Source organism: Falco punctatus (assembly GCF_963210335.1).
Source record: "Falco punctatus genome assembly, chromosome: 13".
NCBI classification, from domain to species: domain Eukaryota; kingdom Metazoa; phylum Chordata; class Aves; order Falconiformes; family Falconidae; genus Falco; species Falco punctatus.
Window position 1 is genome coordinate 13,883,612 of NC_137593.1, and position 18,070 is coordinate 13,901,681.

The 18,070-nt window shown below is 45.3% G+C and overlaps 1 protein-coding gene across 6 annotated transcripts in view; it reads right to left on the reverse strand.

Moving 5' to 3' along the window:
• Nucleotides 1-710: 710 nt before the first annotated feature.
• FGF12 (fibroblast growth factor 12) overlaps nt 711-18,070 on the reverse strand; it is a 228,028-nt gene continuing 210,668 nt past the window's right edge. For all 6 annotated transcript variants that reach the window (XM_080410567.1, XM_080410568.1, XM_080410570.1 and 3 more), the window contains 2 exons: nt 9,561-9,759; nt 711-1,068 (listed from right to left, as the gene is read on the reverse strand). In XM_080410567.1, the coding sequence (XP_080266693.1) occupies nt 950-1,068; nt 9,561-9,759 (318 nt within the window). In that variant the 3' untranslated portion in view covers nt 711-949. The remainder of the gene's footprint in view (nt 1,069-9,560; nt 9,760-18,070) is intronic.

Below are 18,070 nucleotides of genomic sequence, written 5' to 3' on the forward strand. Positions count from 1 at the left end.
TTGTTTCCATCTGACAGCGAGGATTTCAGTAGCATTTCCTGCTGTTTCATATTTTAAGGAAAGTAGCCATCCCTCCTTCCCTTTATTTTCTAACTCTCCCCTAATAAATATGATCACTTCATCTTGTGAGACCAGAAAACCCATTTCTGAAATTCCCCTGGCAACTAATACAGTAAAACAAGCCTATAAATATAAATAATTATGATAAAAAGGCATAAAATGCCAGACTTGGGTCAAACATACTCACACAGTGATACTTGCAACTACACAGTGTTTGAATGTAGATGGAAAAAGCTGAATACAGAGCAGCTAGTTTGTTGCCCATAACTGTCAGACTCCTAATTTGGACAGGCCATATTTTATTGATAGCAGAGCAAACAGAGTCATAATCCATCCCTACCTTTCCTGCTTTGTGAAAAATCCCATCCATCCCCAGGGAAGCAGGGATGGAAAAAGCAGTGGTGTGAACGTGACGTGAAAGTATAAGACAGCACAGTCCCAAGCTGCATTTCCCACGTGTTTCTCGCACATCATATGCTAAGTTCAATTTTCCAAAAGCTCTGTTTTATTTTTAAAGGTAACATCTTTATTATTATTATTATTATATTTATTAGTTGTTATTATTATTATTATTATGCAGAGATGAGATTTTTTCCCCCTTTGATCACAGAGCAAACAGTTTGCTTTTGAAAATGTTAATGGAGTCCTGATTTAAAACATATTTTCTTCACTTTTTTTGTTGTTTTTGTTTTTTAAAACGTTGCAACAGGCAGGATCTGGTTTTCGATTTCCTCATCCTACACAAAGAAAGATTCTGGAGTTCAGACTCGCAGCCACTGCCGGTAGGTCCTGCCTTGCTCAGTTGTCATCTTCTCAGTGTGGTTTCGCCAGGTGGGGTGGGTAGGTGGGTGGGAGGGGAGGAGTTGGAAGAAGGGAGTGTATTTGTCAGCTATGTCGAGTCTTGGTTAACAACTTTGCCTCCATTCATGGTTGGTGTCCCTGAACTTTTTCTTGAGCGTCCTTGTTTTTCTCCAATTTCATGCAGCGATGGCTCTCTGTACATGCACACTGCAAACAGAAAAGACACCCATTAACAGGCCTGAAGACACAGACATTAGTGACCATAATGAATTATTTCTTTGTGTATGAGGCTGAAATTTCAGCACCAATATGAACACACACACAGACACAGAAAAACTCAGTGACCCAGCAGCAGATCCCGTTTCCAAGCAGGATCTGTTACTGCCCTCACTGCCAGTCAGATCCTTCTTCTGCCTCTGGATTCTTCCAAAGGTACAGATAGAAACAGGGGATTTCTCACAGATAAGTCTTTCTAGATTTTCTGTGCTTTACTGTTTTTCCATAATATATTCCTAGTTATGTAAAATAAACATTCCAGTTCACAGCACCATGTATTTTCTCAAGATGCCGATTATCATCTAATAACAGGTCCAAGAATTTACCAGTTCCTAGCCCTTAACCTCCAACAAGAAGCCCTTGAGACTCTTGAATCAAAACTACACTTGCATCTGAGCCATCCAAGCCTTCTGGGTGTTAAGCTGTGGATCTGGAAATGGTGACTCAAGCCCATTTGGCTCCTTCTGCTAGGAGCTGAGGTTTGCTCTCAGCACTTCCTTTTTTTTTTTCCTGTAAATCAAGACAGCCAGCCAAGGCCATGAGCTGACACGTGGGAATGAGTTCAGTGACAGCAAGCCAGGAGCCAGCCCAGCTCTGCGTGGTCACCTGGCAGCACCTGAGAACAGGGTGGATAGAGGGCACCTTCTCCCCAGACCCTAGCTAAGCAATGTGTGTCCTATAAAAATGTACTTGCTGGAGCTTAGACAGCCTGAGCAGGCAATGTCTGCCCATCCCCATGTCCTGCGAGGCATAAAGTATTTATCCAACCCGCCATGTGGACTAAGTCCTCAAAGCTGTCCTTGTTCCATGTGAGGTGTGCCAGAGCAGGGGTACATGCTGAGAGGCTCAGCAGCTCACACCAAAGGAGCATCTCCGATGAGCTCATCATGGATGTGGTGGGGTGTAGATGTGATTGAAATAGCGAGGCATCTCAAGGGCAGACACATTGGAGTTGAGAACTTCAGGTAGGTCCAGACTGCAAATGTCACGCTCAGATCTTTGCAAAAATTAGGATAGAAAGGAATGATCGTGTACTGCTTCATTTTGCAAAGCTGTCACGTCACAATGGCACAGAGCTCAAACACAGGGGACAGAGCCCACCAGGTTTTGATTCCAGGTGATCAACAGGAACAAAATTTCAAAAATTATCTAAAGAAACTAAAAAAATACCCTATGTATGAAAAGGTGATTTAAGCACTTATATTTATAACCTCCCCTGATTTGCAAATAAATCCTGGCAATTAGAGGCAGGCTGCAAGTGATGTTATTGCTCTGCATTTTACTCATAGCTAGATAAACAGTTATAACAGGGTGCAACAACACACGACAGAGATAAAGTGCAGTCAACTGTGTATTAATAGGAGGAATATTGCACTGAATATATGAGCAGTGAAAAAATATTACTTTTCCCATACATTTTTCATGCAAGGCTTTCAAAGCAGTTTCAACACACACACTAGCTGGGCCTCCCAGCGTGGCTACAAGGCAGGCACTGCTCTGCAAACCTGTAGTTACTGCTACTGGATATTGTTGATGAAAATGAGAAAAAAAGAGAAAATGAATGACTTGGTCTAGGCCAGGATGAGCTATGCCAGGACTGCCCATCAGCTGCCCGGAGTATCACTGCTGTCTGCATGCTGCAAGGGGAGTGCGTAGCACAGCAGCAACAGAATGAAAAGGGCTCTCCTGTCCCCTTTCAGCTGTGAGCTGCCCTCATACCTTGGCAAGTCTCACTCAATAAGCCGGTGAAGGTGAATTTGCCTGTTGTGGCAAAGTACCTCATAAAATCTTAAACAAAAGTATGAAAAGGTTAACAACCGAGGAAAACTTGCACCCTTGTGATTTCTTAGCCCGGCCGCAGAGCCTTTTGATGACACCGAGGATACACACCACTTCTATGACCAACCTTATTCTCAGATGTGTTTGCCTGGACGAGTTGGGAATTTGTGCCAGCGTTGCCCCAGTACCCCGACATTCCATATGCAAAGTTCTGCTTCAAGTTCAGTGTTGTCTTCACCCTGACTTCTCTGGTCCTACAAGCTGGAGCTGGTAGGACCTCCATGAGCTCTTCCCCCATGCAGCTGCCAGTACTAAGCCCATCTCACACACGTCCATCCCCAGTACCCCATCAGGCTGGGCTAGACACTTAACCACCAGGGCACAGCCTGAGCAAAGCCCGCAGCAGAAGCACCATGCCATGTTGCCTTTCCTCAGCTCCCTGCCTCTTACCATGGCCTTTGGGCAAAAACATTGAGCTGCTAACAAGGCCCACAGAGTAATGAATATAAATCAGGCTACAGAAGTAAACAACAATTTGCAACTAGAAATTAAGGAAACCCTGTACCTAGCAAGCAAATAGGGCATGAATTAGAAGTTTATCTTCCAGCCTAGTGCACGATGCAAGTACTGACATGGAGCATGGCTAGAGGCTGCTCGCATTGTGCTTTTCAGACAGAGCTGTCAAAGCCTCTGTACCAAACAGGCTGTGCCAACAGAGCATGCCAGAAAATCTGTAGCAGCATAGGACAAGCATATTTTCAGTATTTACATACACCTACAGTATCAGTGCATGCAGTATTTATATGGCATCGTACACAAGGTAGTGCCTGGATATTCTCCTTTGCAAGAGGCTTTTGCACGTGTGCTGAGCCATGGCCATCACCCAGAGGCAGCTGCGAACCTGTGCGCACTGCGACACAGGGGTGTGCACACAGACACAGGGGTGTGGATGCACACAGCCACATACACTGGGCTTTAAGAACAGTGTGACATGTTGTACAACACAGGCTCTCGGACTGCAGTTTGTTACTGCTTGTACTGAGGAAGTTTGAGTATGACTCACACGTGAAGACATTAGTCACGGACTGGGGGATATTTGCAAATGGATTGTTGTGAGCGCCCAGATCTTGCCAAAACTTTAAAGGTTCAGGACTAGCAGCACTCGCTGACATGCCTGTTTGGGGTCCCTGAGCATGTACGTGTGTGTGAAGACACACTGCCCCTGTCACCTGCGTCAAGGTAAAGTAGCAGCAGTGTGACAGTTGGCATGCCTAGATGCTTGGGAGGTCTGCTGTGTGCACACAGCACAAGGCAGCTTTGGAAGGATGAACAACTTGGCTAGAAGAAGAGTTCCCTCCCTGCCTTGCCTTACTTATCCCACCCACCCACACACCAAGCCAAATACAGCCCTTAATGTCTGGAAACCAAGCTAATGCTTTGGAGCTTCAATCAGATAATCAGCTCCTATGTCCCAGATTCTAATCAACACATCCATATTCATGCTTTAATTGGAAAGTGCCGCTAGCTTGATCTGCTGAAGAGCCACAGGCATAAATGGAAGAGGGTGAGCGACAGTGGAGCTGTGCCCATGTCTGCTTCTTGGCGGCTTTTGATTCCCTGCTAACTAGCAGGGCTTGCCCTCGCACACACAAGGAAACAATTTTGCAGAGAGAAACAGCTAGCAAATTAGGCAGGAAGGAGACTAGGGGTACAAGCACAGGGAAGGGGGTGGTGGGGAGCATCCTTCCTGAAGGCGAAGGCTTGGAGGGGGCTGCCTGTCACCAGGAACAGCTCAATCTCTCGCCTAAGCGCTGGCACAGGATCCCAGCCTCGCTTCTGCTTCCCAGGCATGGTACTGGCACACCACCCACACAGTGAAACCGAAATCACCCTGTGCTGCTTGCCTGGGCGTCAGGGACTGCCCGAGTTTGAGAAGCACGCGGCATTTTGTGTCCTGATCCCAGTATTTCTCACTTGGCATCACTGCAAGTTGAGGAGGTTCAGGGGATGCAATAACTCCATTTCCTTTCCCTAGAACATGGGGAAAAGCTTATTAAAAGACCTTAGATATATCCTGTCCACCCAGCTTCAGTCCTGGCTTTCCCTGCCCCGGACCCTAGCGAGTCAGGAGGAGCCCAGTTTTTCCCAAGCTGCCGCTCCGCAGGCAGGCAGGCCATTAGCCCTGCTGGACCGCAGCACAGCCCGGACCAGTGTCGGGGCACTCACCCTCTGGCAGGCAGCCTGGGAGACGGGCTCTTTCCCTTGACGGATGCCACAGCTCCAGGTGTCAGTATCTGCAGTAGTGGCTGCATTAGCTAATGCTTCAGTGGAGAGAATTAATTGTCTGAGCAGCAGCTAGGGGCAGGAGGGAGCAAGTGATTATGCACCCTCGTTTTCTGCCTCTAATTACTGCGTTCTAAACCCGGTCCCAGCTGATGCATTTCAGAGGCATTCGAGCTCTTGTCTGTCTGCTGGCTAAATGCGCAGGATGCTGCCAGAGGGAATCAGATTTTGCTCAGGTAAGAAACGCAGGACAGGATGACAAAGAACCAAGCAAAAGCATGGTTAAAATACATTGCATTTGCCATCTAATAAGATCATTAGGAGTTTGATAGAAGAACAAGCGAGTTAGTGTGGGATAGAAAACATAGCAAAGCCTGCCCACTTGCAAGACAAACCTAAAAGAGGAGCTGTGTAAACGAAGACTGATAAAGAGTGTGGAGTTTTGCTGTTTTTTTTTTAAAGAACACTTTTTAGGATTTGGTACCTTTGAAGTATTTTCACTAGGCCTACCGCATCTTCCTTGTGTCTTGTACTTCTTTGCAGCATCTGAGGACTCAGCTTTAACAGAACTGGGATGTTGCATCCCTGGGAAAAAACACTGGGAAAGATCTGGCTGCTGTCCTTGCACACACGTATTAATCGTTTGTAATAAATGGATCAGATTAGTCATTATCAGGTCACCTTCATATCTGAGACATGTTCACGTCATGGGGGCTGAAGCCCCATAAGTTTGAAGTTAGGGGCAGCTCTGCTGACTCAGATGGAGGAAGAATTGTCTTCTGCTTTTTGTGGCCAGGTTTGCCACCCCAAAAGCATTCTGGCTTGGGCCAGGTGAGAGACGAAATGTAGCTCTTTTGGGAGAGCAATCTGGAAATGATGTCTTCAAGGAGAAGGAAATATAAATAACAGAGCACAATAAGCATCTGATAGAATTCTCACTTAAGGAACTGGAAAAGTCTCCCATTGTTTGAGATATGTTTGAAAGAACAAGAGGCACTATGGATGGTAGCGTTTGTCCAGCACTAATCACTACAGATACTTAAAGAGCCTGAAATTGCTTTAAAAGATCGTCTGGTCTCCAAGTGACAATTATACTGAAGCTAATTTCTTATGCAGTCTGGTTCAATCTATATGTCTGCACTTTAAGGGCTCATTTAGCTTGAACGATCAGTGAAAAGAAATAAAAATATCAAAAGAAATGTGTTGCGTATGTGTGTTTTTAACCAAAGCTGGCACCACACAGTACATCAACTGCTGCCTGCCAGGCTGTTTGCCTTGGCTTTGCTTGCGCACAGACGGGAGAGGAACTTAACGTTTCCTCTGTTATTACTTTATAAGTTCTTTGTGCTTTCATATTGATTAAGCTTAATGCTATTTCTAAAACCAAACAAATCCTACCTATACTACATCAAAAAAAACCCTCCTACCAACCCAAACCCAAAACATTTCCAGTTGGTATCTAGCGACTTCTGCACAGAACACCTCCAGCATCCTGACAACCTACAGGAGCCAAACACTCTGCGGGATTAGCACAGCATAAAGCTGTAGCTGCTAAAAGCCATAAATAACACACATACATGCACAGATACCACTGGGTATATAGATGCACATGAAGGCATATGTAGTCATTGGAAATTATCTGGAAAGGTATTTTATATTTATTTATTAGTTTACTGCCCATTTGCAACTTTGAGGAGAGGACTTCTGAATTCAGAAAACAGTACGAAGCAGTGGGAGCCAAATAAACTCTGGCAGCAATCTGGGTTTTTTTGTGTTTCCCTTCCCTGCGAACGTTCTCTTCACTAAGCTGCTGCATAATTTTTCTGCACATGGCAAACAACTGGGAAGTTTCATCTCAGAGATAATTGCCATTGAAGTGGTGGGTGAAGTGATTCCTAGCAATGTATGTAACACCTCCCCTTCCCAGGGGATCAGATCCTCCTTGCATACATTACTGTGTCAGCCATCAGGGCTAATGCTGGTGGTGGTGCTGGAGCAAAATGAAACCTGAGTGCGTTACCACAGACAGAAGCTGTAAAATATTGGCCCGAATAAGCAGCAAAGCCTACATGCTGTGGCATGCCACAGCATTCAGCAGAAGGGGCATGGAAATATAGCGGGGGAGCACTTTCAATACTTCCTTAGAGTCATGACAAAGAGAAAGAAGCTGTTAAAACAGGGTGGGAATTGCCCCTTTTCTGTAACATCTCTGCTTGCGGAGACTTTGATGGCTGCAGCACAGAGAAGTCACGTGGAGCTGAGCGCATTTTACTCCAGCCCTCCCCACAAGCCTCTGCTACCTACAATGAATCTTAGGCTTGGGAACAGAGTCCTCCATCTGGAGTCACAGTCCCAGACAGCTGAATGCTTTGGGAAGCTGACACGTGCCTTGGCTTGGGAGACTGCCAGCTCTTTGATGCAGCAGCACTCACAGAGGCTGACTGCAAAGCATGTGGAGGAGGGAAGGAGTGGAGGAGCCCTTAATTTGGCTGCCAACTTCCAAAGCGCTCACTCGCTCGGGAGGTTATGTGACAGCTGTGATTGAAGCAAGTGTGGGAGGATGCAACTGCAGGAAAGGGAAGCTCTCGGGCTGGGCTGGGTGTTTCAAAATGAAACCCAGAGTGGCATTTGCTGCAATGAGAACTCCACTGTGGGTCAGGCACCCCTATTAAGGCATGTCTTTCCACAAGGAAAGCCACAGGAATGGCTAGTTTAATGCATGCAGAAGACTATTACGGAGCCATTCAGCAGACGACACACACAACACATCAAAGAAGAAGCCTGGATTCAAAGGAACCCCACTGATGAGTGCCAACACCCAGCCAGGCAGCAAAGAAATACCAGAAGGAGCTGGAAACCCAGCTGTAAAAGCTAGCACCTTCAAAAGACTCTCTTCCCAGCCAAGGCAGGAGAGGAGGAGACAGAAGAGAAGCTGGTGACTGACCCCATGCCTTGCCCTTAGCAAAACTCAATGAGGGCTTAGGGCACCAATCCCACTAATGTCTCAGATAAACTAGAAAAGGCTTCTGGCTGCAGAAAAGCTGTTGAAAACAAGCACAGGACAAGCAGCTCCAGGCCATTCTCTGCTTTTCCACCATCTCCATCTCCTGTGCAAAGGCCACAGATACCCTGGGAACGCTGCGTTGAATTTCCCTCATTGCACTTTGCTTCAGTGGTCCAACAGGTGATTTCAGCCTGCCTTCCTGAACTGGCCTTTCTCACCCACACCCACACTTGTCTGCCCCTGCACCTTAGTGGGGAAGCAGTTAGAGCAGCTGTTAGTGCATGGACTTAGCTGTGGCATCCACCACTTGCGAGTGGTACCTGTCAGGAAAGCATCAGTTCATTCCTTCTCTCCACACACCCAACCCTGTCCCCATAGACAACACGAGGGTAGTGAGAGGGGCACAGAGCCACGTAGCTGCGGCCAACCCTAGGATGCTGTGGTCCCTCAGGCGGCTACTGGCAGGTCCAAGGTGGGGTCAAAAAGGTATGCCTAGTTTGGGGATTGAAAAGCAGTGCTTTTCCCAAGGAACAGAAAAGAGGTCTCCTTGTTTCCCAAATCAAGTTAGTACCCGTTAAGTACTAGGCTCACCACACTACGTCTCTCCATTTATCAGGGGCCAGCCCATAAAAAGCAAAATGCCCTGGCACGAGCCTGTGCACACTTCAGTAGCGTGCTGTCAACTGCCGGAGGGAAAAACTTCAACTCTGTGACTTCCACTGAAGCCTCATGCTGTGATGAAGACATATGGCATGACAGCATCTCATCTAACTTTGGACACTTATGATAAGGTTTCTCTACCCCCCAGTGACTAACTAGGATGTCTTTACATATGAGAAAAACCAGATTTAAGTCATCTTAGGGTAAACATATCAAGTACATCCACAGCTGTGCTGGTCGGACTGATTTCTCTTCCGGTACCATAAACAAGAGTGTCTAAAATTGGGTGAGATAAATCCTACCTCTACTGGCTCTACATAGGACTGAAACACACTGAATGATGCTGGGAAAACAGTCACAGAGAACACAACATTACAGTCACTGCTGGATCAGATGCCTTTTGATCTGCTGGCCGCTCGAGGGCTGCTTTCCTTTCCCAGAAACTCCTCATGTTGCTGGGCTTTTAAATTCATCCTTTAGCACACCAAAGCTGACAAACCCCTTCGGGATGATGCTCAAAGCTTATTATATAGGAAGGAAAGCAGATGAAATGCTAACAGTGCAGCCCAGCACCTTGCTGAAATGTTACAAATACTGTCCTTGCTTTCTGGTCGTGCAGCTCAGAAGCCCCAAAACAGAAGACGCAAACTCCCCCTCCCCATACCCCACTGTCGGAAGGAGCATGCAGATTCCATACCTTCAATGGGCTTGGGTACAAAATGTGATGAGGGTTTGGTTTTTTTCACTCGGTTTCCCTTCATAATTTGACCTTCTTTATTGAGTCCCAGGAACCACGCTCGTCCGGATTCTTGCTGCCGATACAGCGTGGAAGAATAAATAACGTAGTAGTTTTCAAAGACAGACTCCTTAAATTTGCACTCTGGTGTGAAAACATCCTGCAGTGACAGAGAAAGAAGAAAAAGCAATGGAAGGAATTAATCACTGATCTCGTAAATCAGGCATCACTGAGCGATACACGACGGTCACACACTGCGGTTAGTTTAACAATAGAAAACAACAGGCATCAGCAATACCAGCTCCCAGCGACAACAGACATCTAGAGAACTCCCCACTGAAAGGGAAGGCTCTCCTTCCCCGGCAGAGCTGTGGTTTGCATAACAGCCTACAGTGAACAGGCTTGAAAAACGTGCAGGAAAAGTCAGGAATTTGCCAGGATTTAGACTGAAACACTAAGCAAAATAAAAAACCAAGAGAGCTGAGAAGCAGACACAGCCTTGCTGCTCATCTGCTGCTCCCAACGCCTTCTCCTGGTTTTGCTCTTACCTCCCCTGTGATGGGCAAGAAATGTGCAATAGTTGTTGTCTAAAATATTGAGGAGGCTTCAAATTCTTACGGGTAAAAGGCAGTTTGTCAGGGGCATTCAAGTGGATTCAGAGAAAAGGGAGTACCAAAGCAAGTAAACTATTTGTATTGAAAAGCGACCACAGGAAATGCTGGCACAAAGCCTGGAAATCTTTCAATAAAGAGAAAGAAGTAATTTTAAAGATTTCTGACACAAGCATTTCTTCAGATACTGAGAACTGATTCCACAGCTGCTCAGGAATGGAGGACACGTGGGTCTGTCCAAGACATCCCCTGAGCCTGTGCCGGCTGTGGGGATGGCTGTGCCTTTGCCACTTGCGCTGGCTTTGCATGAAGTCTCAGGGGGGAAACTACACTCCCTACGGACCAAAACTTCTAACGTCCCAGTACTTTTCAAGATTTTAACAACAGGTAAAGATTAAACCTATTTTAAAGAGCTGGCTGGCCAGGGGACTCTGTGGCAGTAGGCTCCCAAACCTTCACTGAGTCAGACATGGTGGCTGTTGTTGTGTTGGTTTTTTTCCCCAGACTTTGATTTTCAGCAGAAAATTCATCTTGGCCAAACAAATGCTCCCATTGGGTTCTTTAAAACTATTTTCTGAAGAAAAACTGTTTTAACAACAAAATCCCTTCTTGTAGGACTCAGAGAAGGTATCTCAGAGTGCTGCGAGTGAAGGCAGGTGCCACTACAAGCAAGCAATGCTCTCTCCCAAGCCCTTGCCACTCGGAAGCCTTTGGGACTTCTCCAAGGTTCTCCAACCTTGCTAATGGAAAACCCATGACCAACAGCTCAGCAAAGCATCTGAAGCAATGCCACATATTTCCTGCAGACTTCATTTATGAGTGAGTGTTTTGAACATTCAGCAACACTCAGGTGTGTGTTCCCAAGTGCTCTGGGGGTTATATAAAGTGGTGCTGGTCTGACAATAAATCCAGCGTGCAACAGACCTACGGAGCCAGGCAGGCTTGAAGCCACAGAAGATAAAGCACAGCAGAAAGTGTGGAGCAGTGCTGCGCATGTGAAGTTTGCATCAATCATTAGTGCACAGATAAAACCACCCTCAGCCCAACAGGTTATTTTGCCTTATCTGAGGGAGTCTTCCTTGCCGGAAAAATAAATATTTTAAGAAGAGAGTGAAACAAGTTAAGAGAGATTTAGATGACTTAGAGCCCTATAGAACAGTGTTTGAAGTAGCTTCCCAAAAGATCAGTGTTTAAGCACTCCTTAAATCTGCTCTTTACCTCCAGGCTTTGTCCTGCCTCAGCAGAGGCAGTCACCGGGAGCCAGGCACTTTGCCGCGGCTGCCTGCGACCCGCTGGCTCAGGGGCTCTCCTTGGCGCCAGGCCCTGTGACGGAGAGCATCTCTGAACCCAAACTGGGTAACTCAGTCCCCCATCCCATGCCCTTGTTATCCCATCAATAAAAACTTATCAAGAAAATTCCCTTTAGGGGACTGAGAAGTTGGTAGGCTGTGAAGGATTGCTACCAACTTGACCAAAGCGTGGAATCTACTGTGTGTGAGATACCTGGATTTTCAATGTCTGCTGTAATTTCAGCACAGAACAAAGACTATTTTTTTATTTTCAATAAAGAAGAAATACAAAAACTAACGCATTTTGAAAATGTTGTTTCAGAAAGAAAAAAAATATCCAGATTTTATTTAAATGTTATTGAAAATCAAGTTTTCGGAGAAACAGCTATCTTAAAATTACGGCAGTATACAATTTTACAACGTGCAGTAGTTGTTCATAAAAGCAGATGCCGTATTGTATATCTACTTGTACCAATAAAGCAGCAAAATGAGTACATTATTTTAAAGCAAATGTATTTAAAGACATCAACCTAATGAAGATTTTTTTTAAAAAAAGAAAAAAATAGTGATTTCCAAGCAAACAAAACTGTCCCATTGTTCTTTTGAGTTGGCTGGTTGATTCCTCCTCATCCCCCACAATTCAGTTGAAATAGCACTTCAGGACACCAACCATGGCAACGCCACCAAGAAACAGCCCAGCTCTGTCCATTCGGCAGATTAGAAACCCCACGGATTCGACAGCTAAGTTCTGATTAAATAATACCATTTTTATTCATTATTATCAACCTTTTTCTTCTGTATATCACAGCATCAGCTAGTGACCCACTGTGCCACGTAGGGACAAACACACGCTGGGAAGCCATTCATCCTACCACCAAACCAACACACCGCAGGGTCTTCACGGTTTTGAGCACCAGAAATCTTTGGTACGGGCACTACTACGTGCAGATGTGACACAATGAGCAAGAGGATGGAGAAGGAAAAACCAGCTGACCAGAAAGGAGATGGGACAGACAAAGAAGCCACAGGCCACGCTCCCCAGCACTGCCTGGGGATATTTGGAGTGTCCTCTGAATCTATTTAACATGCAAACCCTTATGTTCTTCTCCGTTGATATCTTCTTGGTGGTCAACACCAAGCCTTCAGCTACATCTTGTCACTTAGTTTCTGCACGTGCCTTTTGCTGAATGCTTCGAGGCTACCAATAACAAAAGGCTATTGGGATATTAATGGTAGAACCTCTCTACATGCTTTACTGTCAAAGTTAATTGTGGCAATTATTTTGAACCAGGTGGGAACTGCTGTTTCAGTTCTCTTGGGTTGAGAACAGCTGGGAAGAAAGGGAAGTGCAGATGAGCGTAACAGGCTTCTCAGTAATAAAGCAGCTCGTAGCAGCCACTGCTGCACATTGAAATCTGAAATAACTGAAGGTACTTTTGGAAAATTACTGATCTATTGGCCAGACCTCCGGGGCATGCAAGCTTTTTGGTTTTGTTTGATTTTGGTTTTAAGATTAATTCAGTGTTGATGAAATATGCTAGATGGCAGCCCTGGGGTCCAATACTTTCTCTTCACCCCATAGACACAGAGTCAGTAAAACCAGCAAAGGGATCCTCAGGCTGTCCCTGCCATATGCTTCTGACAGGACATTAAGGACATGCTCCTCCAGAGGTAATGGCATGGTTAAGCCCTGGAGTCAGGAGCATCTTCACTCTCTCAGCTGTTGCAGGGACCTTTTGAAACTGGCTTATAATGAACCCCACTCAATTATTTTCCCAGCCCTCTCCTTGACAGAAATAGCATGACCAGATACAAGACAGTGAGAGGACAGACGGCTCCATCTTTTAATCACCAGTCTTTTTTAAGTCTTTAAACAAAGAAAGAAATTTTCTGCAAACTCCACAGCGCTCTTGGTTCCCTGTCAGCACCGTCATGAACTCAGCTCACTCAGAAAACCCACCAGTTCTCCTCATTAAAGAGTAGGCTTGTGATCTGGAGCAAAAAAAAAAGGAAATCTGCCTGGTTTTATCTTCATGTGAAATATGTGCCTCTGACTAAATTATTTTTGCATACAAAGTAAATAAGTACATTTATTTGTTTACTATTTGGAGATTTAGAGCCTGAGGTATTTTGTCCAATGTCTATAGATATTACTGAAAGAAGTTTGAAAAGGCAATTTTTTCTAATTGTTAAACTAAAAACGTGCATGAAATGTTAGTAATTTACATGCAAACTGATTAGCATCTGCCTGCAACTTATTTTCTGTATCTCAATCCAATCCCTTGAACAAAAGGCAATTCCAGTAAGATGAGTAATTAGATTTGCTTTGAAAAACAAACATAGGTCTTGTTTATGCTAAGTCTAGTTCTATTGGAAATTGCACAGTCTAGAAAAAAAATGCTAACTACCACACAGAAAATTAGGGAGACCACATTCAATGACACTGAGTCAAAGGCAGTTGTATCGATGTAACCGCCATTTGGGGATTCAGCATGTCAGACCTGCTCACAGAGGGTACAAGGTATCACAAATGGCCCCAAAACCCATTTCTGGTTCAGAAAAACGAGATGCTTCACTTATCCTTGTAAAGTCTCCTGCCATCTGTAGACGGAAATGTGGATGGGACTGCCAGGCACAAGTTAATCTCTGTATCACTTGGGCCAGTCCAGTCCTTCAGGGAGGTGTTGGGAATATCTGGCCCCATCTGCCCCTCCAGAACAGTCTTTAATTTTTTTATATTTATAAATATTTTTTTAGAATTTTATGTTAATATAATTTATATATATACACACTATATATATATATATACACTATATATATATATATTTATAAAAATTTATATTTATAAATAGTTAAATAAAGACTATGCCCCAGCATAGGCCGGGGGCGATCCGGGAGAGGACAGATATTTTTCTTCTAACCTACCTTAGCTTTTCCCTGCCCTGGTCAGGTAAATCTAACCCAGCCTCTTGGCCTTGAACACGGTAAGTTTGACTGGACTCTCCTTTACACTTCTGTAAAGCTGGAGAAGCTCCACAGACAGTGGGGAAGCATCCCTGCCAAACCTGTGAAGGGAGGCTGCAGGGTATTCGGCGAATGCACTGCCACCTTCAGATGTCTTGGCTCCTTCAAAAAATGCCAGTCCAATGGTGTCACTGCCTCGGTGCAGTCACAGCGCTGCCAGGGCAGTGGATAGCCCTGGTGGTGCTCCGAGCAAGCGAGAGCAGTGCCAGCCCCTGCCCATGCCAGGCTGGAAGCACCACTGGCACCCTGAGCATCCTCAGCCAGCAGATGCAAAGAAAGGGTGCCCTGTAAGCAACAGCATGGTGCTCCTGGGTTCCGATCACAGAAGGTGAGTGATCTGCTTCCTTGTTCATTTAGTCCAACCTCTGGCTGGCACAGAAGCCCCTAATGTCCTCAGACCATGGCAGAATTGGTGACAGGTTTCCACATGCAACGCTCAGGGGCAGCCAGGAAGCTTGAAGACGACTGTCACTGTTTGTCGTATTCAAACCCAGCTGATCCTCGCATCGCCCCGGACTGGGCCACTTGTTTGTAGGGAAATGGTAAGCAATACAAACATTCTCAAAATTGTCAGATAAATAAAGATAGCTTTTTTTTTTTTTTTTGGTACGTGTAAAGATCCTCTTTTATTATAACCCAAAGGAGAATAGCAAATATACACATTCACATGCAAACCTAATGACTTAATAAATTTAGTCACTGAAACTAGCAGCAATAAACAAAAAGCCCATTCTGCAGGTACTTTGTACCCCAGTTTAGGAAAGGGATGTTAATTATGAGTGTTGAAACATCTAACTAACACACTCCCAGAGTAACCGTTTTCCTTTGTTTACAGCACTTACGGGTTTCTCTTTTATGTTCTGCACAATTACTGAGCCAGATCTTCAGAGGGATAAAAGCACTAAGCTGCACCAAAGTCTATGGCACGGCAAGGCTTCCCTCCCACAGAATCTGGCTTGGGATACTTACTGATGTTAGTGTTAATACTTAGAGCTCATCCAGTCATTTAAAAGATATTAAGCAGGAATCATAAATATCAGCAACGACATTTCATTGTGGTTGCGGAGGCAGACCATGGAGCGACTGGATCGTGTTCATTACGGCTGCAAAAGCGCTGCTCCATCCCAGGGGAAAGGACGGCATTGCAGAAGAGCATCTGCTTTATGGTGCTCTTTACCCAGTAAAGCCCCTTCTACATTCCTCACTGACCTCAGCCAGGGCAGGGTTTAATCAACACCCCTCTGATGCCAACAGCACCAAGTTCAGCACCAGTATCAAGGCACGTAGACCTGCGTGGATAAACAAAGGCACCAGATTCTCAAAGACATCTGGGCTCCTAGATGAGATGCAAATGCCCAACTCCTGTTTAAACCTGTGAAAGTTCAGAAACTAAAGATGACTTGGAGTATCTGAGCATTTGTGACCACAAACCTCATACCACAGCACCGGATCCTGGAATGCTCTTATTCCCAGGACAGGTCTTTAACCATGTAGGTGCTGTTCACAGGGCGAGCCCTAGGCAGACCACAGCAGCGCTCCCACAGGCAATGACGCCTTGTGTACAGCCTGACCGAGTTCAGTGTCCTCCTGCTTCACTGCAGCTTCTTCCATGACCTAGGGTTGTGCCTGTCTGGAAACGCTTTAAAATAATTGTAGCTGTGCTCTCTCTTGGCATGTGATCAAAACCCGCAAATGTGCATCCAAACTTTAAATTTCATCGCATCTTTGTCCAGATGGCAGGTGATATTCTACTGTTCACACTCCACTTTTCCTCCCCCTTCTAGCTTCATAAGAGATTGGTGACAAGTCTTTTCAGTGGCCTTTTAGAAACAGGAGAGAGCAGATATGTTTTAAAATAACAAGCTGCTACATGGGAGTGTACAGCCCCGCTGCAGAGCAGAAATTCACTTGATGAGACAATATGGTATCTGCAAGTATTCAGACTCGGCCAGAACCATCTGTGGGCTGGAGGGAGCACATTTTCAAAAAAAATCACCACCCATGCAGGTCTGGTCCCCAGCTCTGCAAGCTGAGAAGCAGCATTAGCAAGCTAATCTAACTCTGAAAAATATAACTAGAAGGCTATCTGCCCTCACTTTTGTGGGAACTCTCTGTACTCAAGGTATGTATTTGTCAGCTTCACTTTAAAACACCCAAGCTAGAGGTGGAGCGCAGGTCTGCTAAGTCTTGAGAGCTGACCCAGTATTCCTAGACAGGCAAAAAAATCAAGTGCTGGACAAGCCTCTGTAATTCAGCTTCAGATCTTTATATGTGGACACAAGCTGTCCTAAAGCACCTTTCACGTTCAAGGGCTAATTAAATTATTCGCATCACCACAGAGGAAGTTTGTGAATGCTGGAGACAAAGGTATGACTGCAGCATGGATGTGCCCAAGGTAACCCCGCAGCAGCAAGGACATCTGCCCAGGCACACAGCACAGTGTTGACCCAAACCCGTGGCAGGTTCTGCAAGAGATGCTGAGCTCCATCCTGCCCCAACTAACTGGTTACCTAGACCAAAATGAGCTCGTATAGATCCACGCAAGCTACAGTCTCACATTTGGCTACAAAGAAGATGAATCTAATGAATTTTGGGGATCCAAATTCGGACCTGTCCATCCTACCATACCTCAGTACTGTGTCCTGCTTTCAGCTCTTGGCCTGTCCACCGTGCAGGTGCATTTTTATGGAGTATTTCATAAAGATAAAAACGCCCAGATGCACTGCATGGGCCTTTGGTGAGCTGCTCATGCAATCCTGATAGGAAAGCAGCTTTCAGCTTAATGAGTGCTGACAGGAACATAACTTGGGATGACTCTTCAAGCCAGGCTGCTCACTTCCACACCTCCCTAGAGAGCCTGGGTAGGCTGAGGGAGAGAACACGATCCGGGAGTAAGATTTGGGTACCAATGACTGCACAGCTCTGTGTACAGCGTTATCCAGGGAAGCCTGCACTTCGAGCAGCTCACTGATGTGGCACACAGAGCAAGTCATATTTTGTCCTTTTCCTTACTTTTTCTTAATGACGGACCCCAAATTCAAATCCATGATTGGACAGAAGAAATTTTTAATCCTTTCTTTTTAAAATATAAGGTATATTTGGATTTTGACTGATTTTTTTTTTTTTAATTTTGGATCTTACTGCAAGCTGGAATTTTAAAGTCTTTTAAAATTTGGAGCTGTTATGAACTAGAGTAGTGATCTCAGCATATGGCACTTGGCCCATCCAGTTCAGCATCACTCTTCTAGGAAAGCAACTGCTTCCTATGAAGGGTAGCGGGGGAAGGTTCTGACAGCATTGGCCTTGGTATCGCATTCCTGGCAGCCTGGGGATCCGGTGAAGCCCCAGGATAATTGCTAACCTGGGAATCCCAACTCATCCATTGTCTTCTCTACATTCTGTTTTTCTGACAATGTGCCTGAAATCGGTAGCAATGTTATCAACTCTGCTAACTCCAAGATGGTATCCAGAAATACATCTCTGCATTCAGAGATAATGATCATGAGACAAGATGGGCCAAGATGAAGATATCTTAGTTGCATACAAG